The sequence below is a fragment of the Bos taurus genome, chromosome 26 (assembly GCF_002263795.3).
Source record: "Bos taurus isolate L1 Dominette 01449 registration number 42190680 breed Hereford chromosome 26, ARS-UCD2.0, whole genome shotgun sequence".
NCBI classification, from domain to species: domain Eukaryota; kingdom Metazoa; phylum Chordata; class Mammalia; order Artiodactyla; family Bovidae; genus Bos; species Bos taurus.
Genome location: NC_037353.1, coordinates 21,141,060 through 21,169,012, shown reverse-complemented (window position 1 = coordinate 21,169,012; position 27,953 = coordinate 21,141,060). Strand labels below are relative to the sequence as shown.

General features: G+C 40.8%; 1 protein-coding gene and 1 non-coding gene across 7 annotated transcripts; both read left to right on the top strand.

The window, feature by feature from the left end:
* Positions 1–3,033: 3,033 nt before the first annotated feature.
* CWF19L1 (CWF19 like cell cycle control factor 1) lies at positions 3,034–27,472 on the top strand. 6 transcript variants are annotated; one of them, XM_059881800.1, is made up of 15 exons: positions 3,034–3,142; positions 5,667–5,751; positions 6,652–6,928; positions 7,624–7,702; positions 8,367–8,468; positions 9,902–10,116; positions 11,973–12,091; positions 13,420–13,504; positions 15,621–15,761; positions 17,639–17,753; positions 18,450–18,529; positions 22,251–22,460; positions 23,738–23,857; positions 24,253–24,350; positions 27,039–27,472. In XM_059881800.1, exons 6-15 carry the CDS (start codon positions 10,027–10,029, stop codon positions 27,184–27,186), a joined length of 1,206 nt encoding a protein of 401 aa, XP_059737783.1. In that variant the 5' UTR covers positions 3,034–3,142; positions 5,667–5,751; positions 6,652–6,928; positions 7,624–7,702; positions 8,367–8,468; positions 9,902–10,026; the 3' UTR covers positions 27,187–27,472. The 6 variants fall into 6 exon arrangements, with proteins under 6 accessions (XP_059737783.1, XP_059737784.1, XP_059737786.1 ...); XM_059881801.1 differs by having other exon boundaries at positions 3,034–3,260; NM_001192085.1 differs by lacking the exon at positions 6,652–6,928 and having other exon boundaries at positions 3,056–3,142; positions 27,039–27,469.
* LOC112444563 (small nucleolar RNA SNORA12) lies at positions 23,399–23,546 on the top strand. The gene has a single exon (XR_003032915.1). It is a non-coding gene; the product is annotated as a small nucleolar RNA SNORA12 (small nucleolar RNA).
* Positions 27,473–27,953: the final 481 nt, after the last annotated feature.

The following is a 27,953-nucleotide window of genomic DNA, read 5'->3' as shown; positions in this document are numbered from 1 at the left end:
AATTTGTTAATGTGGTGTATTACACTGATTGATTTGCGGATATTGAAGAATCCTTGCATCCCTGGGATTAAGCCCACTTGATCATGGTGTATGATCTTCTTAATGTGTTGTTGGATTCTGATTGCTAGAATTTTGTTAAGGATTTTTGCATCTATGTTCATCAGTGATATTGGCCTGTAGTTTTTTTTTTTTTTGTGGGATCTTTGTCAGGTTTTGGTATTAGGGTGATGGTGGCCTCATAGAATGAGTTTGGAAGTTTACCTTCCTCTGCAATTTTTTGGAAGAGTTTGAGCAGGATAGGTGTTAGCTCTTCTCTAAATTTTTGGTAGAATTCAGCTGTGAAGCCGTCTGGACCGGGGCTTTTGTTTGCTGGAAGATTTTTGATTACAGTTTCAATTTCTGTGCTTGTGATGGGTCTGTTAAGATTTTCTATTTCTTCCTGGTCGAGTTTTGGAAAGTTGTACTTTTCTAAGAATTTGTCCATTTCTTCCACGTTGCCCATTTTATTGGCATATAATTGTTGATAGTAGTCTCTTACGATCCTTTGTATTTCTGTGTTGTCTGTTGTGATCTCTCCATTTTCGTTTCTAATTTTGTTGATTTGATTTTTCTCCCTTCGTTTATTGATGAGTCTGGCTAATGGTTTGTCAATTTTATTTATCCTTTCAAAGAACCAGCTTTTGGTTTTGTTGATTTTTGCTATGGTCTCTTTTGTTTCTTTTGCATTTATTTCTGCTCCTACAGCTCAACTCCAGAAAAATAAATGACCCAATCAAAAAATGGGCCAAAGAACTAAATAGACATTTCTCCAAAGAAGACATACAGATGGCTAACAAACACATGAAAAGATGCTCAACATCACTCATTATCAGAGAAATGCAAATCAAAACCACTATGAGGTACCATTTCACACCAGTCAGAATGGCTGTGATCCAAAAGTCTACAAATAATAAATGCTGGAGAGGGTGTGGAGAAAAGGGAACCCTCTTACACTGTTGGTGGGAATGCAAACTAGTACAGCCACTATGGAGAACAGTGTGGAGATTGCTTAAAAAACTGGAAATAGAACTGCCTTATGATCCAGCAATCCCACTGCTGGGCATACACACTGAGGAAACCAGACGGGAAAGAGACACGTGTACCCCAATATTCATCGCAGCACTGTTTATAATAGCCAGGACATGGAAGCAACCTAGATATCCATCAGCAGATGAATGGATAAGAAAGCTGTGGTACATATACCCAATGGAGTATTACTCAGCCATTAAAAAGAATACATTTGAATCAGTTCTAATGAAGTGGATGAAACTGGAGCCTATTATACAGAGTGAAGTAAGCCAGAAGGAAAAACATAAATACAGTATACTAACGCGTATATATAGAATTTAGAAAGATGGTAACAATAACCCTGTGTACGAGACAGCAAAAGAGACACTGATGTATAGAACAGTCTTATGGACTCTGTGGGAGAGGGAGAGGGTGGGAAGATTTGGGAGAATGACATTGAAACATGTAAAATATCATGTAAGAAATGAGTTGCCAGCCCAGGTTCGATGCACGATACTGGATGCTTGGGGCTAGTGCACTGGGATGACCCAGAGGGGTGGTATGGGGAGGGAGGAGGGAGGAGGGTTCAGGATGGGGAGCACGTGTATACCTGTGGCGGATTCATTTTGATGTTTGGCAAAACTAGTACAATTATGTGAAGTTTAAATAAAAAAAAAAAGCCTCTTGATGAAAGTGAAAGTGGAGAGTGAAAAAGTTGGCTTAAAGCTCAACATTCCAAAAAAAAAAAAAATAAATAAAGCTCAACATTCAGAAAACTAAGATCATGGCATCTGGTCCCATCACTTCATGGGAAATAGATGGGGAAACAGTGGAAACAGTGTCAGACTTTATTTTTTGGGCTCCAAAATCACTGTAGATAGTGACTGCAGCCATGAAATTAAAAGACGCTTGCTATGCTATGCTATGCTAAGTCACTTCAGTCGTGTCCGACTCTGTGCGACCCCATAGACGGCAGCCCACTAGGCTCCCCCATCCCTGGGATTCTCCAGGCAAGAACACTGGAATGGGTTGCCATTTCCTTCTCCAATGCATGAAAGTGAAAAGTGAAAGTGAAGTCGCTCAGTCCTGTCCGACTCTTAACGACCCCATGGATTGCAGCCTAACAGGCTCCTCCGTCCGTGGGATTTTCCAAGCAAGAGTACTGGAGTGGGGTGCCATTGCTTGGAAAAAAAGTTATGACCAACCTAGATAGCATATTGAAAAGCAGAGACATTACTTTGCCAACAAAGGTCCGTCTAGTCAAGGCTATGGTTTTTCCAGTGGTCATGTATGGATGTGAGAATTGGATTGTGAAGAAAGCTGAGCGCTTAAGAATTGATGCTTTTGAACTGCGGTGTTGGAGAAGACTCTTGAGAGTCCCTTGGACTGCAAAGAGATCCAACCAGTCTATTCTAAAGATCAGCCCTGGGTGTTCTTTGGAAGGAATGATGCTAAAGCTGAAACTCCAGTACTTTGGCCACCTCATGCGAAGAGTTGACTCATTGGAAAAGACTCTGATGCTGGGAGGGATTGGGGGCAGGAGGAGAAGGGGATGACAGAGGATGAGATGGCTGATGGCATCACCGACTCGATGGACGTGAGTCTCACTGAACTCCGGGAGTTGGTGATGGACAGGGAAGCCTGGCGTGCTGCGATTCATGGGGTCACAAAGAGTCGGACACGACTGAGCGACTGAACTGAACTGAACAGAAAACTTATAAAAAGCATGTGTGCAGGGAGTCTGTCTTGCCTACCAGAGTGACATGGTTAGGTTGGGGTCAACATTGTGCAGACAGCTTTCTAGCAGCTCACTAATTTCAATTGCCGCCAAATACAAAAATTACAGTCGGAATGTTTTCCTTCGTTACCTCTTCTACGCTCCTTTTGCGGTTCCTCCGCGAGGCGAAACCATCTGGGAGAGAACTTTGTCCCTCGGCGCTCTCTGTAGGTTAATGAGTTTTCATTGGTTGGGCGGGCTGTCGTCTTATCTCTGTGCGGCCGGGTTTTCCGGAGTCGCGTGGGTTCGCAATTCCAGCTTTGCTTGGTCGGTCCAACCCAGGTTGTTAACGCAGATGGCTCAGAAACCGCTGCGCCTGTAAGTGAACCTGAGTCCGAAGCCTATGTGTCTCTGTGTGTTTGTGTCTGCTGGAGAGGGTTTTTCTAAAGACGTGAAGAAAGGAGGAAAGCCCGGGGTGGAAGCCCGGAGCCTGCTGGTGAGCTCCTATCGCGTCTTTGCCTGGCCACGGCAAGCAGGCCTCTTCTCCCGATTGTTTTCGCTTCTGAAGCGGGAGACTATTGTCTACAGTCGCAGAGAGAAGAGGAAGCTGTCAGAGTCAGGTCTTCATGTTAGGCCTTCCTGGCCTCTGATATATATCAATTTCCCCTTCGTTTCTCCTTGCAGTATATTTATTAGCCAAAAATTGTAGGCATGGGCCCACTTATAGGTCCTGGGCAGGGTTCGACTGAAGAGAGAGAGAGAGGACCTTTGCCCTGGCGCGTTTTTTCAGGGGGGTGGTGCGGAGAGGCCTTCCATTCATCCATTCATTCATCAGCATTGATTGAACAGTTGTAGTGTACCAGGCACTGGTGCTAGGCGTTGCACAGATGGAATTCCTGCCCTAATGGATCTTATAGTTTAGGGGAACAAATATTAATCAGGAAACCAGATAAATGTTAAATTATGGTCCTGGTAAATGTCAGGAGGAAAAGGTTCACGGTTCTGGGAGGATTTATATAGGATATTTGGGTTAATGTGAGGAATCAAGGAAGTGAGGATTGAACTTTGATTAATAGTCTTTTTTTTTGTCTTTATTCCAAAAAAGTCACTAGAATGTTTACGAACACCTTGACATGATCAAATTTTCATTTTGGAAAGCGATTCTGGCTGCAGTGTGAAAAAAAAATTGGAGCCAAAGTAGAAGACAGCTAGGACTAGGTAAATGAAGAAGAAAAGTGCAGAAATTCAAGGTCTGTTAAAGAGAGGACATCAACACGGCTTGGAGATGTTTGGTTATGAGTGCAAAGAAGTCAGCATAGTCTGGATCCTAGATTTCTGTTTTTCTTCAGTAGGATTGGAAACCGTGGCAAAGGGCCCAGATGAGGAGATGATGAGTTTTGAGGTGTCTTATGATGTACAGACTGGACAGTGGCTGTCCCCCAAACAATGGTAATTCCATGTGACAACTGCTATGAAAGAGGAAGTGCAGGGTCCTTTGGGAGCACTAGGAATTGGTGATTGATAGGGACTGGAGGGCTTCCTAGAAGAGGTGGTGCTCCGAAGATAAATGAACATGCCAAATAATTTATTACAGAGTTTGCTCTGAAAAGCTATTTGGGTTTCTAAAGTTTTGAGAAGAGGACTTTCTGAGCTGGTCAGGAAGGCTTTAGAGATGTGCTTGGCCTTGAAAGATGGGAAATCTTTTAGATTCAAGATGGGTAGAGTGGGACTGTTAGGAGATGTCACCACCCCAAGGGAATGGCAGAGACAGAGAGAGTGATCAGATTGACAGTAGAGAAGGTTTCTGTTTTGGAACTTGGAGAAAGCATTGGGGAAAGAGATCAGGGACTTGTGAAAAGCTGTCATCTCTCTGGCTGTGGAGTTGTCTTAATGTTTTTGAGGAAAGAACATTAAACTGTTGGCTTTATGTAGGATGGACAGGAAGAAGGGAAGGTATTAGAGAAAATGTAAGTATATTCCCTATGTTGTAGCCAATACCAGATTCATTATATTTGTCTCTGATTCTGCCTCTTCAGTAACTACAGGACTCTCAGTTGCTCTGCCTCATAATTGTCCTGAGGCAGAGAATATAAAGAAAATTCCTCTTCTTTGTATTCCTTGACATGTCCTCAGCATAGTACTTGGCACACTGCACTTAGCAAAGCATACTGTAGGTGCTCAGTGTGTGTTTGTTGAATGGATGCCTGAAATCCTGTGCTAAGATAGTGGCAGTGGAAATGGAAGCTACAAGAGGATCACAAAAGATACTTGTAAAAGGAATTGAAGAGACTTGATGACTGCATGGGGGATTTTTGCCTCTTCGTAATCCAATTGGCAGTAGCTGCTGCTGCTGCTGCTAAGTCGCTTCAGTCATGTCGGACTCTGTGCGACCCCATAGACGGCAGCCCACTAGGCTTCTGTGTCCCTGGGATTCTCCAGGCAAGAACACTGGAGTGGGTTGCCATTTCCTTCTCCAATGCATGAAAGTGAAAAGTCAAAGTGAAGTCGCTCAGTCATGTCCGACTCTTAGGGGCCCCATGGACTGGAGCCCACCAGGCTCCTCCGTTGATGGGATTTTACAGGCAAGAGTACTGGAGTGGGGTGCCATTGCCTTCTCCGATTGGCAGTAGACTTATGTACAAAACTTGGCAAGTGAGAAGAAACTGGTTCAATTTTGGAGGAAATGATAAGCTAAATTTTAGATATGGTGAAGATAACTGGTGAGACCTTCAGGTGGAGCCGCCCAGCAGTCACTAATAGTTCACATGCCTTGAACCCCTCAGGTAACCTCAGAGAGACTGGAACACAAATCTCCCTGATCCAGGAAGACTAGTATATATACCAAACCTGGCAGGCCCATTTGTGTATCCTGAACTGCTTTAACATTTATTATTATTTGCAGCTTGGCATGTGGAGATGTCGAAGGAAAGTTTGATGCTTTATTCAATAGAGTTCGAGCAATTCAGAAGAAAAGTGGAAACTTTGATGTAAGATGTTTCTTTCTACTGCATTTAAAAATTTGATTGTTGTAATCAAACATATTAAAGTTTGGGCTTCTTTATACATTTCTGAAACACCTACTCTCTTGTTAGACTGAGTTTCTTTTGTGAGCATGGAAATTTAGTAGCTGAAGAGTGGTATGGGAAAGGGGATGATGTGTTTACTGTAGACTTTTTTATACTCTTGAATTTGAGTTTTATTACTTTATTACTTTACACAAAACTGAAAACAGACTAGCAAAACCTCCCTTCAGTTCAGTTCAGTCGCTCAGTAGTGTCCGACTCTTTGTGACCCCATGAACTGCAGCACGCCAGGCCTCCCTGTCTATCACCAACCCCTGGAGACTACCCAAACTCATGTCCATTGAGTCGGTGATGCTATCCAACCATCTCATCCTCTGTCATCCCCTTCTCCTCCTGCCTTCAATCTTTTCCCAGCATCAGGGTCTTTTCAAATGAGTCAGCTCTTTGCATCAAATGGCCGAAGTACTGGAGTTTCAGCTTCAACGTCAGTCCTTCCAATGAATACCCAGGACTGATCTCCTTTAGGATGGACTGGTTGGATCTCCTTGCAGTCCAAGGGACTCTCAAGAGTCTCTTTTCCCACACCACAGTTCAGAAGCATCAATTCTTTGGCGCTCAGCTTTCTTTATAGTCCAACTCTCACATCCATACATGACTACTGGAAAAACCTCCCTTAGTGATTCTGATTACTGGGTTTGGGAAGCACAGATCTATTTCATGGGTATATGGTGTGGATGAAGTCAGACAATATATGTGCAAATGCTTCACAAACTAAAGAGCCCTGATTGTTATGTATTGTTGACTGCTGCTGCTGCTGCTGCTGCTAAGTCTCTCAGTCGTGTCCCACTCTGTGCGACCCCACAGACGGCAGCCCACCAGGCTCCGCTGTCCCTGGGATTCTCCAGGCAAGAACACTGGAGTGGGTTGCCATTTCCTTCTCCAATGCATGAAAGTGAAAAGTGAAAGGGAAGTCGCTCAGTTGTGTCCGACTCTTAGCAACCCCATGGACTGCAGCCCACTAGACTTCTCCATCCATGGAATTTTCCAGGCAAGAAGAGTACTGGAGTGGGGTGCCATTGCCTTCTCCAGTATTGTTGACTACTGGACTCTAAATTCTTAAGAGTACAGAAGAGTATTCTAGGTATGGGAATTATTTGTTCATTGGGCTAAAGGTTGAGTAAGACAACAAGCAGAAAATGTGTCCTTTATTTCCTATATCTCTCAGGGTACCTAATACCAGAGAGATACCTAAGTTTTGTATTTCACAGATTCTTCAAGGTTGATTTCTCCATTTTTTTCCCTGACCCTCTCATCCCCTTCACCAGCTTGTATTTGACAGCTAGAGAGCCAAAATTCAGTAATTGGTAGACTCAGAGTAACTACTACAATTGTTAAAGAATTATGTTTAGAAATTCTATAAATTAAGAAAAAATTTGGTTGCTGCTGCTGCTGCTAAGTCACTTCAGTCGTGTCCGACTCTGTGCAACCCCATAGACAGCAGCCCACTAGGCTCCCCCATCCCTGGGATTCTCCAGGCAAGAACACTGGAGTGGGTTGCCATTTCCTTCTCCAGTGCATGAAAGTGAAAAGTGAAAGTGAAGTCGTTCAGGTGTGCCTTACTCTTCGTGACCCCATGGACTGAAGCCTACCAGGCTCCTCTGTCCATGGGATTTTCCAGGCAAGAGTACTGGAGTGGGTTGCCATTGCCTTCTCTGAAAATTTGGTTAGAGATAATTAAATAGGACAGTTAGCCAAATAATGTTACTGTCAATTAATTATGTACTATTTGATAGTTCTTTAAAAAAATCTCATATCTGTTTAAAAAACTCATTTTAGCTGCTGTTGTGTGTAGGAAATTTCTTTGGCTCCACTCCAGATGCTGAATGGGAAGAATATAAAACTGGCGTCAAGAAAGGTATGAACTTACTTTTCTTTTTAATATTTTATTTATTTGGCTTTGCCCGGTTTTAGTTGCAGCGTGTGGGATCTAGTTCCCCAACCAGGCATTGAACCCAGGCCCTCTGCTTTGGGAGTGTGGAGTCTTGGCTACTGGACCACCAGGGAAGTCCCCAGAACTTATTTTTAACATGATTTCTAACAAAGTTTTAAGGCTCCCTGGTTCTTGCCAAGTTGTGTTTTACATATTAGTGATTTAAAAGTTTGCCTTTGAGTTTTGCATTGATCTGGGAAGAATGTCTATGCATCTGAATGTTCACATTTTTAATTTGGTTGGATTTAGTTCCAGGAAAAGAATTCTCTTCTCAGTAGGAAAGAATTGAATAATGCAACTGTATGTGTTCTTTCCTTTTTTTCAGTTTTGATGTTTTTTTAATGAAGCTCTTTTGGGTCTGCTTTCCTAACTACATTGACCATTCCTTCCAAGATGTGATAAGCCTAGTGATACCATTTGATAATCAAGCCACAGGTTGGCTGTAGGATGTCCTCTGTGGTGAGCATGTTCCACGTGGAGGATTGCAGGCTCTACCTTCACTATGGATGTTTTTCCTATGGGGAAGCAGTTCTCAGGTCCCCAGGCAGATCTGCTAACTAGCCAGTGTCATGTCTGTTTCTCTTACTAGCTCCTATTCAGACATATGTGCTGGGTGCCAATAACCAAGAAACAGTGAAATATTTCCAAGATGTTGATGGGTGTGAATTAGCTGAAAACATTACTTATCTGGGTAAGTGGATATTTTGTATGTTTGTAATGAACATAATGTGTCCCAGGAATTAGTCTTCCAGGAAATTTGTGGCTGGATTCATCTGCCATTACTGCCTGAGAGAATGGGGATGAGGGGCTTCTTTTCTAAAATCAATGTCCATATGTTTAAGACTATGTCATTTTTTCTCTGTTTCTGGTGTCTCACACCTCTCCCCAATCTCCTTGTACTCCCACAACCCAATATATACTGTTTCAGTCAACTAGAGGAGTAAACTGTTTGACTACAATGTTTGGAGTACCTAAAGTATAAAGTGTGTGTGTGTGTGTTTTTTAACTCCATGTATGTGTCTCACTGTGTAACATTACTAGATACATACAGCTTATTTGTTAATTAGACTCCTAATTCCTATAGCTCTAGGTTTCACTGAGGTTTTAAAAAACTCAAGTTTTTAATGCTGGTCCTTGGCTTTTTCACTACTTTCTTGTCCTTTTTCCAATTCAAGGTCCACTCTTCAATTCCAGGTTAAAGTTGTTCCTCTGCAACCCCCTGAAACTCTTATAGTGGGTCCTTTCAGTGTCTGGCTGTTTTTTTTGTTTTGTTTAAAAAAAAAAAATGTCAAATTTTGTTTTCCTTCTTCCCCTGCTCCCCTCCTTCAACCACTACTGCTTCTTGCATCATTCAACTAAGTTTTTTCTAAAATGGCTCAACCACTCTTCACATTTCCTCTCTCTTGGTCTCTCTTTTCTTTAGAAAGCTTCCACATTTCCTTTGCTATAAATGCTCCTTTATAGTGTTATTTTTTTTTTTTAATTAGTATGTGTGTTCTTTATTACTTCGTTATTCTTGTTAGTATATGTGTTCCATAATGAGTCAGTATGTGGAAAGAGCCATGTGAGACTCAGTAGATGAAAGGGGGGTGAAAGCTGATGGAACAAGGTTCTGGAGGCAACACAAAGGAAGAGAATCAAGGGCACAAGCCAGGAATAAATTGAGAAGATGGCAGAGTCTCTTAACTTTTCCTAAATAATTGCTCTTTCCTAATGTGTTCCTTCATTTGGAAGTGTCTGCCTTCATAAAGTGCACATCTGTTCTAGACTAGAGCTTACTCAAACCTGCAATTATTTTTTGTCTTCTCAGTGCCACTCTAGGTGTCTAGATTTCTTTTAGTCCCTATGGAGTCTCTAGAAGGCAGAAAGCCTTTTTCTTAATCAGTGCTTCCAAAGTTTTTTCAGTTGTGAGGCACCTAGAGCAGTCAGACTGTGGGCTCCAGCAGCTTCCACATAAGGACAGCTCTTGTGTACTGAACAGGAATACTGTTGTAGCTGTCCACCGTTGAGACCTGGGAGCCAGAAGTGGGCTTTAAGAGAGTTGGGGCATGAAAGAGATTCATCACCAGCGTGACATTTCCTTCTGCAGTTTGACTAAAACTTTTCCATTTTCTTTGAACCCAGGTCGTAAAGGTGTCTTCACTGGAAGTTCAGGACTACAGATTGTGTACCTCAGTGGGACAGAGTCCTTAAATGAGCCTGTCCCAGGTTACAGTTTCAGTCCCAAGGATGTGTCTTCCCTAAGGACAATGCTGTGTTCAACACCCCAGTTTAAGGGTGTTGATATCTTGCTCACATCCCCGTGGCCCAAGTATGTGGGGAACTTTGGGAATTCTTCTGTGAGTAGTGTTTGTTCAGTTGGAATTTCTAAAAGCAAATTGCAGTGGCTTAATTTGAGCTTTTTTTTTTTTCTTTTTTTTGCTCTTTGAGTGTTTCAGTTCTTAGTTCCTTTCAGTAGAAACCTTGTGTGAATTTTTTGGGGGATACTTAAAGCCTATTGGCTGATGAAAACAAGTTGATCTTGTGAAAACACAGTTCACCAATGAAATTGCTGAAGTCTTAATTATAAATGAAAGCTTTTTAAGAATTGTAGTCTCTGCCTCAAGTATCCTTTCTTAGCCTTAAGATGTTTTGAGGAGTCACTAATATTCAGTGAAATATTCGTAGGTAGTGGCAGCTCTGCAGTTTTATTTATCCCTTTCCATTCCAGATTATATATTTTTGGCTATTAAAATATTTTAAAAGATGGAATCATTATGGGAGTGAAGATAGCGATCTAAAGTTGGGACACAGTATGTTGAAAACTTAGTAGTTCTTTGATGGGAAAGCTTTAATGTTGGAATGTATTGGACTGTGTCATTGGATTTGATCTAAATATTATTTATAAGAAGAAGATGTACACCAGGTTGGTGAGTGACGGCTATCATGGGGAGCTACTCTGGTGGAAAATAAGCCTAAGGAAGACCTTGAAAGATTGTCTGTGAGGGCAGAAAGCATCCACTGAGCTTCAGTGAAGGAAAATGTAAAGAGTAGGGAAAAAATATCAGTTCCTAGACGCAGAGTTATCAATGATGATCTAGAAAAGGGCATTGTAGACTACTGTCTGTCAGCTTCAGCACAATATGTCTGTGACCAAAAAGGCCAACAAAATACCAGGCAGTGTCAGGATATTGAATGTAGAAGGGCCACGCTCTTCCCCTTCCAAATATCCATGGTTATTCTGCCACTAGAACATAAGAGGCAGTAGATTCAGAGAAAGACTACTAAAGTGATGATGGGAGGAACAAGTGATACTCTATAAGGAAGAATGAAAAGGGTGCTAAAAAAAGTTTATAATTTTTGATTAAAGTTGACTTTGGTGAAAATGAATAATCACATATTTATAGGGGGAAAAACACCAGTCCCTAAGATACTAGCCTCAAGGCCAATTCCCTGTCCTTCAGCAGACAGCTGAAGGAGTCAAGCATAAGGCAAAAGGAAAGTGTTGCTTTACTTAGTGGAAAGTTAACTCTGATAATTTCTCTCTTACCAGTTCATACTTTTCTCTTAGAACTTCATTCTAAGAGAAAGTATGAACTGGTTTATGGGTGAGAGGTCACATAATTTGTTGTTAATGGAAGCTCTGGGAATAAGCCTAACTTTTGACAGACTGAACCAGGGGCATGATTGTATCCTTCTGCAAGCCATGCTTTCCTTGACTGAAGCAAAATAGAGGGTTGTATGCTTATGTGATGAAGTCCCTGAATGTTCTATGGCAAATATTCTGTGGATCCTAGGGGCCCTGAAAGCTAGCTTTTTGATTTTAATCTTCTGTAGTGATTGTTTATCAGAACTACAGGAGCACAGCAAAGCGAATTATAGACACACAGTCTGTGAGCTCCAGAGAGAAAATACTTACCTTCCCAAATGAGATTTTAATAAATCTTGTTTTGGGTGTTTGTATGGAGGAGTAACCTTCCTCCTTAACTTCTGGCTTCTAACTATTGTTCTTATTTCTGCATTTGTAATTAGCCCATTTTCCCCTTATGTGTTTGAGTTTCTCTGATTGCCATAGAGTAGAATTCATGATGCAAATTCTACTGCCACATTGTAGCCACATAAAAATTCCAAAGACATTTCAAAGTGTCTTGTTATATCTCTGCATTTCATGATAACTTGTAGATCTGTTAATGATGACTAAATTTCTGTTTACTAGGGAGAAGTGGATACCAAAAAATGTGGCTCTGCTTTGATCTCCAGTCTTGCCACAGGCTTGAAACCAAGATATCATTTTGCTTCTTTGGAAAAGACCTATTATGAGAGGCTTCCATATCGGTGAGTAGCTCCATTCTTTTTGGTTTTTTGAAGAATTTGCTTGGATTTTCTCTGTAAACTTCTCCCTTTCATTTCAGCCATATTACATCTTGGTTTCTTTTAGTTTCTCGGGCATGAAATAAGTGACTCTCAAACCATTCCACTTCTCTGAGTTTGGTTTCCTAATTTGAAATACAAAGGATTTGCCAGTACAGAGCCCCTTGTAGGCTTAAGTGTCTGACATCACAGTGCTGTTTAATCATCATAGCTTGATGTATAGCAAGTCCTGTTTTGATCAGGTTAAACAGTGCTCCTTGTATAGTCTTAAACTCAGGGTAATTACATAAGAAACATTTCAAGTTAGGAATCAAAAACTTGTATCAATTTTTTTTCTTCTTTTTTTCAGTATAGGTTGGAGGTGGAGTTTTTAAAGGATATATTGCAGAAAAAATAAAACCAGTGTTTTATAAGTTATAGAGTTAAGTAAAATTTATTGTGAATGATTGTCACTGTAAAGGGCGTGGATAATCCCTAAACAATTTGTACTTTTTTTTTTATTCAAAAGCAATATATGTGTTGAAAGTTCAAAAAATATAGGTGAGCAAAAGAAGAATATAACCTGCTCTTTCCCTGTAAATCCCACAGCCTAAGGTATAAACATAGATATTACAGATTTTTGTTTTATATCTCCATATATGCCTTCTGGAAAAACCTCTTCTTCTCTGAAACCATACACTAAAAAAGGTTATTGGAACAAGCCACTCAAAGGCAGCTCAACCTTTAAGGATGCAAATATGTATTTCTCTGAAGAACATACACCAGTGGCCAATAGGTGCATGAAAAGATGCTCTCACATTATTAGCCATTAGGGTATTCTATTATATTGTTACACAAAAGAAGAGAGAATAGTATAATGGACCCTCCTGAACCCATAACCTACATTAGCAATTATTAACATTTTGCCAGTTGCCCAACTCTTTTAAAATCAAAGAGTTTTTTGTGCTTTTCAGATTCGTGATCTCATTTTTCCCTAACGGCAGCCCTGGGAAGTAGGCATGATTATTCTACTGAATGGATGGGTAACATCTGAGATATTACTGGTGGTGATGTAGTGATGGACTTAGGCCTGTGCTCTCTTCATGGACCCTTGGAGTCTATATATCTCATAATTGCAGATCAAAAGTAAAGTTTGTTGTTGGGAATTCATTGGCAGTCTAGTGGTTAGGCCTCAGTGCTTTCATTGCTGGGTTCGCTCCCTAGTCAGGGAAGTAAGAATGAGCAAGCCTCGAGCCACGGCCAAAAAAAAGTAAAGTTTGTTGATAACCTATTATCTTTCAAATATATTACAGAAATCACATTGTTCTACAGGAAAATGCACAGCATGCCACCAGGTTTATAGCTCTGGCAAATGTTGGAAATCCAGAAAAGAAAAAGGTAAATGTTGAGTGTTTGGTGATTGGTTAGCATTCATTGTCTGTCTGATAAATGTTCCTCTTGCCCAGTTTAGGATTCAGATCTTCTCTTCTTCCCAACTGTAATGTCCCAGTACTTTAGCAACTTTACTCTTTGTAGTAATATGGTAATGAAAGGTCAGTTTCCTTGGGTCCTTTGTAGGATATTTTAGGGAAGGGTTTGGGAAAATAGGCCCAGTGGAACAAAGGCAGATTTTCAAATGAGTTATGTTCCTTTCTTCCCACATCCATGTGGTTGTTTCCATGGGTATTTTTCAAGGGTTTGACATCAGGTGGTACTATAGCAACTTCATTTAGCCTAAATAATAAAATCTTCCCAAGGATTTACCTAAGCTCTCCTTGGCTTTGGGCAGTCTTAGTGATACCTGGAATTGGCTTTATACGAGAAAACTGTGCAAGTGAATGAAAGAGAATATACCAGAAAAGTATATATATTGGTTTTCTTACTTCCTTGAGAGCATTTCTGATTCTTTAAGGCCAAAAGCCAGGATATTGTGGATTGGGACAGCTAAAGATTAGAACAATAAGTCAAGTGGGAAAACAGATAAATTATCTGAAGATTTTCTCACTTTAATAGGCCATGAACAGTGTACATGCAAAAGATAAGCAAATACCTGTTTTGTTTTTTCCATAATAGCTCAAACTTTGGGGCCCAGGGCATTCTTAGCAAGTTTTGATTTGTAATTTCTTTTTTATTAACAACTTATCTGCCTTTCCTCCCTTCTTCCTTTCTTCCTTTTTTTAAACTGCCCTTTTAAGACTGAGTATCACTTACAGTATTTATAGTCTGTTGTTTTACTTTTAGGGACCTGTTAGCCTTAGCCCTAAGCAACGCATACTTCACTCAGAATATGCGCATTTTGAAATCGGCAAGTATTATTAAATTATCTCAAAATTTTGTTACAGTTTATACCCCCACCGGCAGTGTATGAGACTGTTTTCTGTCTACATTCTCAATGGGTAGTGTCAAGTTTTTATTGACATTTTTGCCATCCTGACAGAAGAAGGTTGTGTGTCAGTGTTAATCAGTTGTATTTCCCTGATAAGTAGTGAGGTTAAGCATCTATTCATATCTCAAATAAAGTTTTCAATATTTGTGCTGTCCGTCCAAGATTCTAGATATTTATATATTTAGTTCCTTGCTACTAATCCCTAAGAAAATTTATCTGCATAAATAGCAGAAATTGTATAAAATCAAAGGAAAACACTAAGTTGTTTTTCACTGGAAAAAAACAAGGGCAGTACAGTGACTATTGACAAAGTACACAAATGTCAGGGAATGTTTAACAGGATTCCTATGTGCTGTTTCTCATAAATCCCGTTCCTCATCAGTTTCTGTTGCCAGAAACAGGTGGAAGGGCACACCGCTCCCAGGACTGAGGACATAGGATGAGACAGGCTTGAATCTCCTTCAGTAAACATTCTCCTTACGACAAAACTGCTTAGTCTCGATCCTCTTTCTTGAGATATGGATTGTCTCCTGACCTTGTGACCATTATTAATCCCTTGTTCCCTTGGAACTAGATTGCTGTACATTTGGTTTTCTGATCTTTATCATTGTCGAAAGAAATTTCTTGTACAACAGCCTATCTATACTCACCAAAAGATCATTAAAGCACCTTTGCTCCATCAGAGCTTGGGTCCCCGTGTCTGTCTGTCTTTCTCTCTCTCTCCCTCCTTCCCTCCAGCTCTCTCTTTCACTTTTTTATCATCGACTCTGGACCACCAGGTTCCAGTCCTTTAAAGGACTACAACACGTAAAGATAAAGGACTGAGAGACAAAAGCAATTTGTCTTCAAGGGTTATGGAGCAAATCCCTCTAGGCCTTGTAGTGCTAGTTGTTTTATGTAAGGGCTGGGCTTTGATTAGTTGCTTGTTACTTTATCAGCCCGTGGTTAGCCCTTGCGAAGATCACCGAAATGGCATTGTTATGGATTCTCTGAACTACAGATAGGCTGGTTGCTGCTCTTTAGTTTTACTCAGTTTCTGAAGATTTTTGTGGGATTTTACATCCAGGAGGTTGGTTATATTTGCATAAATAGTATGCAAATAATAATATTGTTATTCTTTTTCCAAAGTATCTTTATGCATTCAGTATTGTTCCTATGAAACTAATGGATGCAGCAGAACTGGTAAAACAGCCGCCAGATGTCACTGAAAACCCGTACAGAAAATCTGGGAAGGAAGCGTCCACAGGAAAGCAAACTCCTGCCCCTGAGGTGGGTTCTGATTGAGAGGTGACATTTTCTGGGCATGATTACCCATTATAGGTGTCTTTTCCCTGGTTATAGTTTAGTTCATTAGGCAAGTTTAATCCCTAGAACCTTAATCTCTTTTTTTTCTCCTTTGGGAAATTGTGGTGGTGATTAGAAAGCTTTAGTAGATTTCCAGTAGGATCAATGTGTGTGTGTACATTTAATTGTAGTTTGGGGTTAACCGTTTTATATTTTAAGTCTTTCATTGTCTAAAGTTGGTTCGAATATTGGGGTTACACATATAAAGTCTTTCCTGTCTAAAGTTAATTCCCTGTTCCTAACTTTTCAGGCAAGGATCCAAGTGCTTGGTAGCAATGTAATTTGTTATTTTATAATGAGTGGTAGGTCAGGAAGCAACAGTTAGAATGGTCATGGAACAGCAAACTGGTTCCAAATCAGGAAAGGAGTATGTCAAGGCTGTATGTTGTCACCCTGCTTATTTAACTTATATGCAGAGTATATCATGAGAAACAGTGGGCTGGATGAAGCATAAGCCGGAATCAAGATTGCCAGGAGAAATATCAGTAACTTCAGATATGCAGATGACACCACCCTTATGGCAGAAAGTGAAGAGGAACTAAAAAGCCTCTTGTTGAAAGTGAAAGAGGAGAGTGAAAAAGTTGGCTTAAAACTCAACATTCAGGAAACTAAGATCATGGCATCTGGTCCCATCCCTTCATGGCAAGTTGATGGGGAAACAGTGGAAACAGTGACAGACTTTATTTTTGGGGGGCTTCAAAATCACTGCAGATGGTGACTGCAGCCATGAAATTAAAAGATGCTTGCTCCTTGGAAGAAAAGTTATGACCAACCTAGACAGCATATTAAAAAGCAGAGACATTTCTTTGCCAACAGAGGTCCATCTAGTCAAAACTATGGTTTTTCCAGTAGTCATGCCATGTATGGATGTGAGAGTTGGACTATAAAGAAGGCCGAGTACAGAAGAATTGATGCTTTTGAACTGGTGTTGGAGAAGACTCTTGAGAGTCCCTTGGACAGCAAGGAGATCAACCAGTCCATCCTAAAGGAAATCAGTCCTGAATATTCATTGGAAGGACTGATGCTGAAGCTGAAACTCCAATACTTTGGCCACCTGATGCGAAGAACTGACGCATTTGAAAACATCCCGATGCTGGGAAAGATTGAAGGCAGGAGGAGAAGGGGACAACAGAGGATGAGATGGTTAGATGGCATCACCGACTCAATGAACATGAGTTTGAGTAAACTCTGGGAGTTGGTGATGGACAGGGAGGCCTGGTGTGCTGCAGTCCATGGGGTCGCAAAGAGTCGGACACGACTGAGCGACTGGAACTGAATTGAACTGAATGAGTGGTAGTAGGTCAATAAGATTTACTCTGAAGAGATTTCTTAATAGCAGACTTTTCTGAAATTCATTTTCCCTTCACTCAAGCAAGGAATGTCAAGTTCCCTTACTAGTATGAATGGTCTGCTTTCTTAGACCTTCTTAATGAGCAGCCTTTTATTTTTTTAAATTAAAACTCAGTTAAAGTCGTTTGATCTGTGAAATTGTAAGACTACTACAGCCCTACTGAGAGAGGGAAAGGGATTTGGGCGGGATCATGCTATTGTGTTTTAGGCAAGAATTGCTGTATAACTTACATTTTAATTTGCTTTTCCAAAGGGATGAATTTGGTAGCTTAGTTATATAAGTGTTGAGAGGTGTGACTGAGTCCAGGCATCAGGACTGGCAAACTATTTTGCTTCTCTAGATTAGGCAGAAAGGGCTGGGAGGAAGGTAGCAATGTTCCCTTGTGTGTGATGGTTGGCTACTTGCTTAAAGGTTAGTTTAATAACATTTACTCTTCTATTGGCTGTTCTAGGAAGAATCAGCCTGCCAGTTTTTCTTTGATTTAAATGAAAAGCAGGGAAGGAAGCGTTCATCTACAGGCAGAGACAGCAAGTCTTCTCCTCACCCAAAGCAGCCTCGCAAACCTCGTAAGTACCTTGGCTCCAGAGGTCTCTTCTGTGGGCAATAATGGTTATTTTGGGTCTTGTTTGGGAAGCAGCATTGCTCAAAGGGCCTCTTCTGGCAGAAGATCAATAATAAAAACAAAAGGATGCAAAGATGGCCTGACTTTGATGCTGTCTGAGGCTATTTCTGTAAGAACTATGGAAAAAGTTCCTTTCCTTCATGTCTGTAAAACAGAAGGTTAAGAGCCTACAAAACCAGTGCAGGTTTATAAAATAATAATCAAAATGTTAGCAAAGATAGCTGTTAATACATTGAGATCTTCTTTTCCACCCACTTGTTTCAAAGATGAAGAAGTTGACTTTGTAACTCCTGGCGTCATGTGACTAGCTGGTGGCATGACTGGAACTAGAAATGGGGCTCCAGACACCCAGTTGAATGTTCTCTTATTGCAGTCAATTGCCAGTTACATGCTATGGCTATCACTTGTAGATCCCCTACCTGTGGACTGGTTACCAATTCAGAACGTCTGTAGACATTTAGTTTCATTAATAATGGCGATGGGGGCGGGGGTCATAGTGGGAGCACAGCAGACCCGCTGTGGCAGTAGTGTGTAACACAGTCTTTGCAGGACACAAAGATCAGACAAGGCCGTGTTCTGTCGGTGGTTATGTGCTGTAGTGCTTGGACCGTGGTAACATTTGTCTTTCTCCTGCGTGAAGCTCAGCCTCCAGGACCCTGCTGGTTTTGCCTTGCCAGCCCTGAAGTGGAAAAGCATTTGGTGGTCAACATTGGCACACATGTGAGTTACTTCCATGAACCTCTTGCAGAGAGGAAGACACCTGTTTCTTTTCTGTTGACTTTATGGAGTCATGGTTTACATATAAAATTTACCTACTTTAAGTGTGCAATTCAGTGACTTTTAGTAAGCTTACTGATTGTACAACCATCACATAATACAGTTTTAGAACATGTTCATCACTTCAGTAAGAGTCCTCATGCCCATTTCCAGTTAATCCCCACACCCACCCTCAGTTCCAGGAAACCACTCGTCTACTTTGTCCGTCTGGATATTTTGTATAAATGGAATTGTACATCTTTGCGTCTGGCTCCTTTTACTTAGCATAATATTCTTCTTATTCATGTTGTAGCCTGTATCAGTTTTGTATTCCTCCTTGTCAAATGGTATTCCATTGTATGGATAGACTACATTTTTTCTATTTATTCACTAAGTGGACATTTGAGTTGTTTCCCCTTTATGGCTATTAGTGAACATTTGCATACATGTCTTTGTGTGAACATATGTTTTTTCTCTTGGATAGCCCTAACCTAAGAAGTGGAGTTTTTTGTAATTTTATGTTTACCTTTTTAAGAAACTGCCAAACTATTTTTCAAAACAGCTGCACCATCTTGTTTTCCCACCAGCAATGTATGAGGGTCCTTGTTTTTCTACATCCTCCCCAACATTTGATATTGTCTATCTTGACCGTGGCAACTATAGCAGTTCTCTTGTGGTTTGGTAGAATCAGTTTCACAAGATTCCTCCTTCTTTCCCTCCTCTCTGACAAACAGGTATGGCTTTCCTAGGGTGATGCTTTTATGAAATTCTTGAACTTTATATGTTTTTATTCCATACTATTTGGGGATGATGATTTGCTTTTTTGAATTACCATTTGAAACAATGATTTTCTTTGTCCCTGAAAAGGAGTCCTCTGTTGCCTATACACTCATATTCGGCTAAAAATGTTAATATTCTTTTTTTGTATCTTCAGATTTTAAAACTTGAGTTTATTAATTTTTATCTATAGTAACTATGTAGTGTTGGGAACTGATTTACACTAATTATAAAAGACGAAAATGATAAGTTCTCAGTTTTGCCTAGTAGTAGAGGATATAGCTTCCTAATGACAGGAAGACTCACATCCACATTTCTGGTCTGGGTATCTGGGAAACCAAGATGATAATTATAAGATTGCTGGGTAAGCAATCAGACTGTGACAACTGGATGATCTTGAGAAGGATTTTATTCAGGCTATGAAAAGTTCTGATGGAATACATGTATCTCACTGTAAAGTCATCCTATTTCAGACTTCCCAAATGCTTTTCCTTGGGCATGACTTGCTTAGATATTATATTAAATAATACTCATTTTTGACCCTCATTCTTCTGGGATCCATACAGACCATTATCCTTCTTTTTCATTCACTTAGAGTGAAAAGAAGCTTAATTTTCAGAGTTACAGTTGCACCCTAGTCACCCATACTAGAAATAGCTATTTTCCAAGGCTCCTGAGGATAATATATACAGATCATTTCGTAGTGTGTGATGCTTTTGTAGGCAGATACTTTCATCCATTTTTCATTGATTTATTCTGATTTTGTTTCCTGGGGATGACCTTTTTTTCCTCAGCTTATCCTGATAATGAGGGTCTTTTACTGGGGTATGAGCCTAGGGGAATTTCAAGGAAAACTCTGCTTCTTATCTTGACCTGAAGTTAGAGGGGCAAAAAGCATATCAGATTTTGATTGTGGACAGATAGGAGGTCACCTGATGATTTTGGCTTACCTACCAATTGGTACTTAGCTACCAAAGCTACTTGATTGGTAGCTTACCTACCAATCAAGTTTACCCTTACCTGCACTGTCCTTTGTTGGTAGAAATCTGTTGCAAATGTCTGGTGACCTGTGGGTATCTGGCTGAGGACTTGGAGTCCCATCTCTGCAACTACTCCTTTTGATCCCCTTGGCTTTTTTCTTTTTTCTTTTTTCCCCTGGCTTTTCTCTGTCATTGCCATGCCTTCCCAGAGAAGGAAATGGCAACCCACTCCAGTATTCTTGCCTAGAGAATCCTGTGGACGGAGGAGCCTGGTGGGCTGCTGTCCATAGGGTCACACAGAGCAATTTCACATGCATGTGTGCCTTGGAGAAGGAAATGGCAACCCACTACAGTATTCTTGCCTGGAGAATCCCAGGGACAGAGGAGCCTAGTGGGCTGCCGTCTATGAGGCTGTACAGAGTCGGACACGACTGAAGCGACTTAGCAGCAGCAGCAACAGCCATGCCTTCTTCAAGGGGTATACATAGAAGTATGCTAATGACCCATAGGTTTAAGTTGGTAAAAGCAGTTGCAGGCTGCTAAGAGTCCAGAATAAGTACTGCAAAATCCATGCATTTATGGGAGAAATACTCATTCAGGTCCTACTTACATAGATAAAATTAGAGATGAATTCAAGTACAGCACAGATTAGAAGTTGAGAGCTTGAAAAGTAGGGAAGAGACTGGGCAAGTTTGAAACGTCACAAAAACTAGAAGGTACTGCCTTAGGGGTGCTGTTTAGTCTAGACTAGAAGCCTTCAGTAGCTTCAAGGCACATCACAATATAAAAACTGCCATTTATGGCAGCAACCCTCTGACATAAAGGCTAGAAAATGTAATTTTCTAGAGTAACCTTTTAAAACAAACACAATCACATTGGTTACTGTACTTTTTTTTTTTTTTTTACTGTTTTAGTGCTTATGAGGTTTTGATGAACTTTAGTCATCTGGAATATTAACTCTGTAGATGTGTTCAGTCCTCTGTGCCAAGGAGATCAAGGATGATAATGCTTTAGTTTGTTGCTGTTACCTATCTTGTCTTTCTGTTGGGCTTTCTCAGGGTAGATGAAAAATAAATGACTCTTTCGTTCAGTCTTAACTTTGAAGGCACCACACTAAAAGTATACTTCGGATTGTTTTTCTAAAGCTCTGGTACCTTCATTTGCCTGGCCCGTTCTCTGCTCTCTTCCCTTCAAAGTATGTCTGAGTGGCAGAGCAGTCTTGTGTGTTTGGGTTTTGACAGAAATACTTTTAGTTGCTGTTTAGCTGTCCACAGCCATTGCTGGGAACCGTAGTTTTCTTTGGATGTACCTGAGTTTGAAGTTTCTTCTTCTTCCTTCTCCATTAGGTTATGTTTGCTTTCATTTTGTAAAGGTCAGTCAGCAGCTTAAGGCTGTAGGGACATTGGTGATGATGATGATAATCATATCATCTTAGCCTTTTTCGTGAACCCAGGAAGTATATTTAGGGGTGGAATTAGGTGTCACTGTAGGGGAAGTAGTTCATTTGAAATCAGAAGTGGTTCTTTGAAATCAGAAGTGGTATCTTCCTGTGGGTTGAGTGATAGTCACTGGAAAATTGTTAAATTGTTTCAAGTTTGGAGCCTGGGAGGAAAAACCAAGTTTGTTGTTCTAGTCTCCTTCAGCTCTGGTGTGTTTGTAGCCAAAAGCCAGGCTGTGTGCTGCTCATTTTTCCCCAGTTCATTTGATAGTTGCATAGAAATTTGTTGGATCTAACCTCATTCTTTAGCGGGTACTTGACAACAATGTTGTCATAACCTCTAAAATCAGATTTTTTTTTAGGAGAAGTTCTGCCGGTAGCCTCTGGCGCACTTGCCCCACACCCTAGCAGCTCACACTTAGTAGAGGCTTTTCACCGAAGAATCACACATGCAGGACTGAAGTCTCACTTCTGTGTGCTTCCTGTTCAGTGCTACCTTGCCCTGGCCAAAGGAGGCTTATCTGATGACCATGTCCTCATTCTGCCCATTGGACACTACCAGTCAGTGGTGGAGCTTTCAGCAGAGGTGGTAGAAGAGGTGGAGAAGTACAAGGCTACATTGAGGAGGTTCTTTAGGAGTCGAGGCAAACGCTGTGTTCTATTTGAGAGGAATTATAAAAGCCATCACCTGCAGCTACAGGTATGTGATCTCTGTCCAAGAGCTTGGAAGGGCCTGGATATTGATAAATATTTAAATAATGTTAATTTTTTTGAAGTATAGTTGACTGACAATATTGTATTAGTTTCAGATGTACAGCAAAGTGATTCAGTTCTTGTATATATATATAAAATATCATTTTCTATTTATAGGTTGTTACAAGATATTGAATATAATTCCCTCTACTAGGTTCACCTATTATGCTGCTGCAAATGGCAACAGTTCATCATTTTTCGTATTCCATCGTGTGTATATACAACATGTTCTTAAGGCAGCCGTCTGTTGATGGACACTTGGGTTGTACTGTAAATTGGTGCAGCCGTTATGGAAAACAGTATAGAGGTTTCTCAGAAAACTAAAGATAGATCCTATGATCCAGCAGTCTCAGTCCTGGGTATATATCCAGGAAAGACGAAAACCTTTAATTCAAAAAGATGCATGCACCCCAGTTTTCATAGCAGCACTATTACAACAGCTAAGACTTAGAAACAATCCAAGTGCCCATCAACAAATGTTAATTTTAATAAATATTTAAGTGTTTGATTCTAATATAAGATTAAGTATTTGAATAGTTGACTTAATACTTTAAAAAATTTAGTATGAACTTTCATATTAATATTTAAATAATATTCATCTAAAAGGTTATAGTTTCTGGTGATAACTCCAGGGACTTCCAGGGAAGTGCATAGTCAGCACAACTGAATAGCACAGGTAGTAAGTGCCTTGTTGAGAAAAGAAATGGATAGTTCAGGAAGGTCCCAGGAAAGATTTGGGCCTTGACAGATAAGAGTTTGGAAAGAGAGTGGCTATTTTGTGTGAAGCTTAGCATGAGTGACAGTTCACAGGTAGGAAGCAGTCTCAGGTCTTGCCCAGGGCTTCCAGCTCAGAAATTCAGAGACTGTTATGGGTAATTTGAATGTCATTGTGGTGGTTTTCTTTCTGGCACATTTGTTAAGTTTTCAAATGGGCCTGACTCTGCCACATATATTATATAGGAGCTGGAAAAGGCTTGATGACAAAGAGATCTCTTTCTAGCCTTTTCTGCATCAGAGATGGCCTCCCACATGTGAAAGGCTGTCTCATAAGTTTAAGTCCTTACAGACAGGATGACATAGACCTGTCTGGCCTGAGGAAAATGTCTGCTGAGGGGTGTTCCTCCACCCCTGTGATGAATTTGCTACATCTCAGAGACTGTGCGGGAGGCACAACCTCTCTGAGACCTGCACAAAGAATTTTTCCTGTCTCCCCCCCACCCCTAGGTTATTCCTGTGCCACTCAGCAGCTGTGCTACTGATGACATTAAAGACGCCTTCATCACTCAGGCACAGGAACAGCAGATAGAGCTCCTGGAAATCCCAGAGCACTCAGACATCAAGCAGGTAAAACAGGAGAGGAAGGTGATATTCCAGGAGAAGTATTGGGTTTCTAGCCTATAGAGCCTGAGGTACTCAGAGGCATTCAACAAATGTTAAATAGGCAGGTGACAATTTGGTGCTCGAGCATGTGACTAGAGATGAAGATTATATTATAGCAGTTCCTTAGTGCTTTCCTGGGAAGGGCAAGAAATCAGAAATTTCCTAAGGCAGGAACTTAGGAAGGTAGGTGCCACTGGGAGGATCGTTGTAATATCTGCCAGTGTCTTTTTAAACTTTTGTTGTATTAAAGTTCTTATACTTCTAAATTCTTTGCCAAATTAAAGCTCTTAAGAGATGGGCTGGGATTTTCAATGTTTAAAGTACTATTACATGTCCTCATATGACTCTGTTTACTGTAGATTGCACAGCCAGGAGCAGCATATTTTTATGTTGAACTTGACACAGGAGAGAAACTTTTCCACAGAATTAAAAAGAATTTTCCTTTGCAGTTTGGAAGGTTTGTATATTTTTCTTATTTTAAATGTGTTTTCACTAGACCTACTCTGGATAAAGTAGTGGGCTGCATGACGAGTTAAATAAAAAGCCAAACAAGAAATAGTCCTTGCCCTAAGGAGCAAATAGTCTTAGGGCAAGTCAGATACTTAACGTATATGACAGTAATGTAATGTAGAATGTGGAAAGTACCATAAAAAAGTTTTGAGGAACAATGTACTTTAGAAATCCAGAGAAGGGAGAGCCATTTCTGCTTGATGGAAGGCATCATGAAAGGGCTGAAGTTGAGCCTGAGAGGGAGATTTAGAGGGTAAACCTGGTGCCTGGGCATTCTAGCCCAAGGGAGGAAAATGCTACTATGAACATGTGCTCTGTGCCAGGCACTGTGCCAAGAACTTTCCATGCATTGCATCATTTAATCTTCCAAACTCTGTGTGGTAGGTACTGTCATCCCAGTTTACCAGTCTGGAGAATGAGACTCTGGAGGAGTGCCCAGTAGAACTTTGCATGATGATAGACATATTCTATAAATCTACACTGTCCTACACAGTAATCCCCAGCCCCATTACTGGTGATTACCGAGCACTTGAAATGTGGCTAATGTGACTGAGAAACTCAATTTTTAATTTCATTTAATTAATTATGATTAAATTTAAATATATTAGGCTACTGCCTTCATTGGGTTTCCCAGGTGGCTCAGTGGTAAAGAATCTGCCTATGCAGGAGTTGCAGGAGACGTGGGTTTGATCTCCTGGAGGAGGAAAAGGCAACCCACTCCAGTATTCTTGCCTGGGAAATCCCATGGACGTAAGAGTCTGGTGGACTACAGTCCGTGAGGTTGCAAAGAGCTGGACATGACCAAGCATGCTGGTGGCTTTAGTAGTGGACAGTGTGGCTCTAGAGTGGTGAGGTAGCTTGTCCATGGTCACAGTGACCTGGCCTGCTGGACCCCAAAATTGAGGTCTTAACTCAGTACTCTGAAGTGTCCTAAAGATTTGGATGAGGCTTCATTTCTGTTCCTCACATCATGGAGAACATGACTGTACGACTGTACAGGGAGTGGTATAAATTAGGCAGAGACTGAAGGCAGGAGTTTGCTGGCAAGAAGAGATTATGGAGGGTAGTTGGAAAAATGTGCAGGACAGATTATCTGGTGCTGGTGTCTGTGTTTTGCAGTGGTTTTTTTTCCCTAGTTAGAACTGAGCTTTGAGTCAACTCTGAACCATTTTTGGGCCAATTTGGAAAGCCTCTAAGAGACTGCCACCAGTAGACAAGTCTAGTAAATGTAGTTGTCTACATTTTCAAAGCAGATAATAAATGAGAAAAAGTGTATTAGGAGCTTCAGACATCTGACATTATCTTTTGTGTTGTTGATTCAGCAGCAGACACAGGTTTAGATACTGAGGGCACATGCATGTAAGCTTACAGAGGAGAGATTCTTTGAATGATTTTATGCTCTTGATATTTGGTTGTATTTTCAACACTGAGTATTTTTCAGAGTAGTAACTTACAGGTGATAGTGAAAGTGTTAGTCACTCAGTCATGTTCGACTCTTTGCCACCCTATGGACTGTAGCCTGCCAGGTTCCTCTGTCTGGGATTTTCCAGGCAAGAATATTGGAGTGGGTTGCCATTTCCTTCTCCAGGGGATCTTCGCAACCCAGGGATCAAACCTGCGTCTCCAGTGTCTCCTGCATTAGCAGGCAGATTTTTTACCATCTGAACCACCAGGGAACATAGCATTTTATAATTAACAAAATACTTGAGAAGACATCTTTTTTTTCCTGCTGTACAAGAAGGATGGGTCTATCTTCATTCTACAGATGAAGAGGTAGTCTCATAGTCTGCCCAGAGAATAAGAACTTGAGCTTAGGTCCTTTGACTTTTAGAAGATTCTGTGATTTGTTTTTAGCCTTTCTATTTACTGTAGCTTCAAAGTGGAAAATGAACCAAACAAATGTACAAATAGGGTTATTTCTAATATATCAAAATAAGTAAAAATAGAAAGCAGTGGCATTTAGAAGATAGCTTGTGTGAGAGGTGATTTTGTTGACATTGAGCATGTGGTATTGTGCCTGTATAGACTTGAGGGCACTAAAAAAAAGGCAGAAAGTCAGATCAGGGTATGATACTAGGTGCCTGACTTTTCACCGTGCCCTCAGCCCATTAATGGCCTGAGATAACGAAACTAGAGTCTAAGGCAGGATGTAATTACAACTAGTTTGGTGCTTTGATTGTGTTATCTTCATACATTAGAAAACCCTTATTTTGCATGTCATAGGCGAGGAAATCAAGACACAGAGATGAAGTAATCTGTTCTTAGACAGCAAACGGCAGAGCTAGGAATGGAATCCAGTCTCGTCTCTTTCTGATTGCAGGGCCTGCCCTCTTTCTACTATGTCATGTTGATTCTCTAGGTAGCAGTAACGTAGTTCCAGGTTGTTCAGAGGAGTAAATGGAATTTGAGGAGTTAGAGAAGAGCTAAGACCTGGGCTGGTCACTTTAAAACAGATGTGATTTTGATAGATAGAATGGCAGAGATAGCCCTCAGGGAAGAGAACATGGTGTGAGCAAAGTTAGAGGAATTTGCATGCCTTTTTTGGGTGATGCTGAGCAGAGCTCTCTGGCTGGAGAGGAATCGAAGGTTTTGGACGGATATTGTCCATTTTGACTTCTCTGTCCTCTTTTTGCAGGGAGGTCCTGGCTAGTGAAGCTATCCTTAATATTCCTGACAAGTCTGACTGGAGGAAGTGTCAGATGAGTAAGGAAGAGGAGGAGACTCTGGCTCGCCGCTTCCGGAAAGACTTTGAGCCCTTTGACTTCACCGTGGATGATGATTGAGTAAAGGGAAAAAGCACTTGATGAACTTCACAGGGTATAATAGCAGCCTGCTTTTTAGGAAACAACAGTCTCCCATGGGGACTGTTTTCCTGCCTCTTTTTGTGTATTCCCATGGAACCTGCCTGTAGCAAGAGGCCTAAGATTGAATATTTTTTGGGAAAAGTCATATTTTAGGATGAAGATCTTATGTTAAAAGCATATCTGTCATCCAGTTCCAAGTAGAGGTTATGTTTGTCAACATTTTCAAAAATATTTAAACTATATAAAATCCAAATGCTTTTTCATGGTTGGGAAGTGTCTTGTGTTCATGTTACCTGTAACTAGTGAAATGAAGTAGTGTGTGTGTGTATATAGTAGGAGGGGCCAGGGCTTTAGGTCCAGCTGTTATCCCAGGATCTCACAGGTGGCTTCTTACTGAGCAATCCAGAATGGAGAAGGGACCCAAGGCCTTAGCCATTTTTCCCTTGTAGAATTCATCTTACTGATAGAAAAGAGCTCATTCAGTCCTTCAGGAAATACTTAACTCCTCTGTACTAGACATTTTTCTACACTCCAGGAGTATAGCCATGTCCCAACATGATTTCCTGTTGTTCCATAGTTTACAGTCTAATTGGGAAGAGAAGGGGCAAGATTTTTAAAAAGATGAGTTCTCCTTTACCGAGAAGTGAGCTTTAGTTGCTGTTTGATAGGTACAAATTCAAGGTGCTCTGGATTGCTGATAGGGTTTGGGGGCTCATCAGGATATAGGCCACAGGTGAAGTTAAGAG

Excerpts from the sequence above, each read along its gene's own strand:
- CWF19L1 (NM_001192085.1), top strand. The coding sequence starts at position 3,120 with ATGGCTCAGAAACCGCTGCGCCT. Across the intron at positions 10,117-11,972 it reads GGAACTTTGGGAATTCTTCT|GGAGAAGTGGATACCAAAAA; the intron begins GTGAGTAGTGTT and ends TCTGTTTACTAG. Across the intron at positions 13,505-15,620 it reads GAAATCCAGAAAAGAAAAAG|TATCTTTATGCATTCAGTAT; the intron begins GTAAATGTTGAG and ends CTTTTTCCAAAG.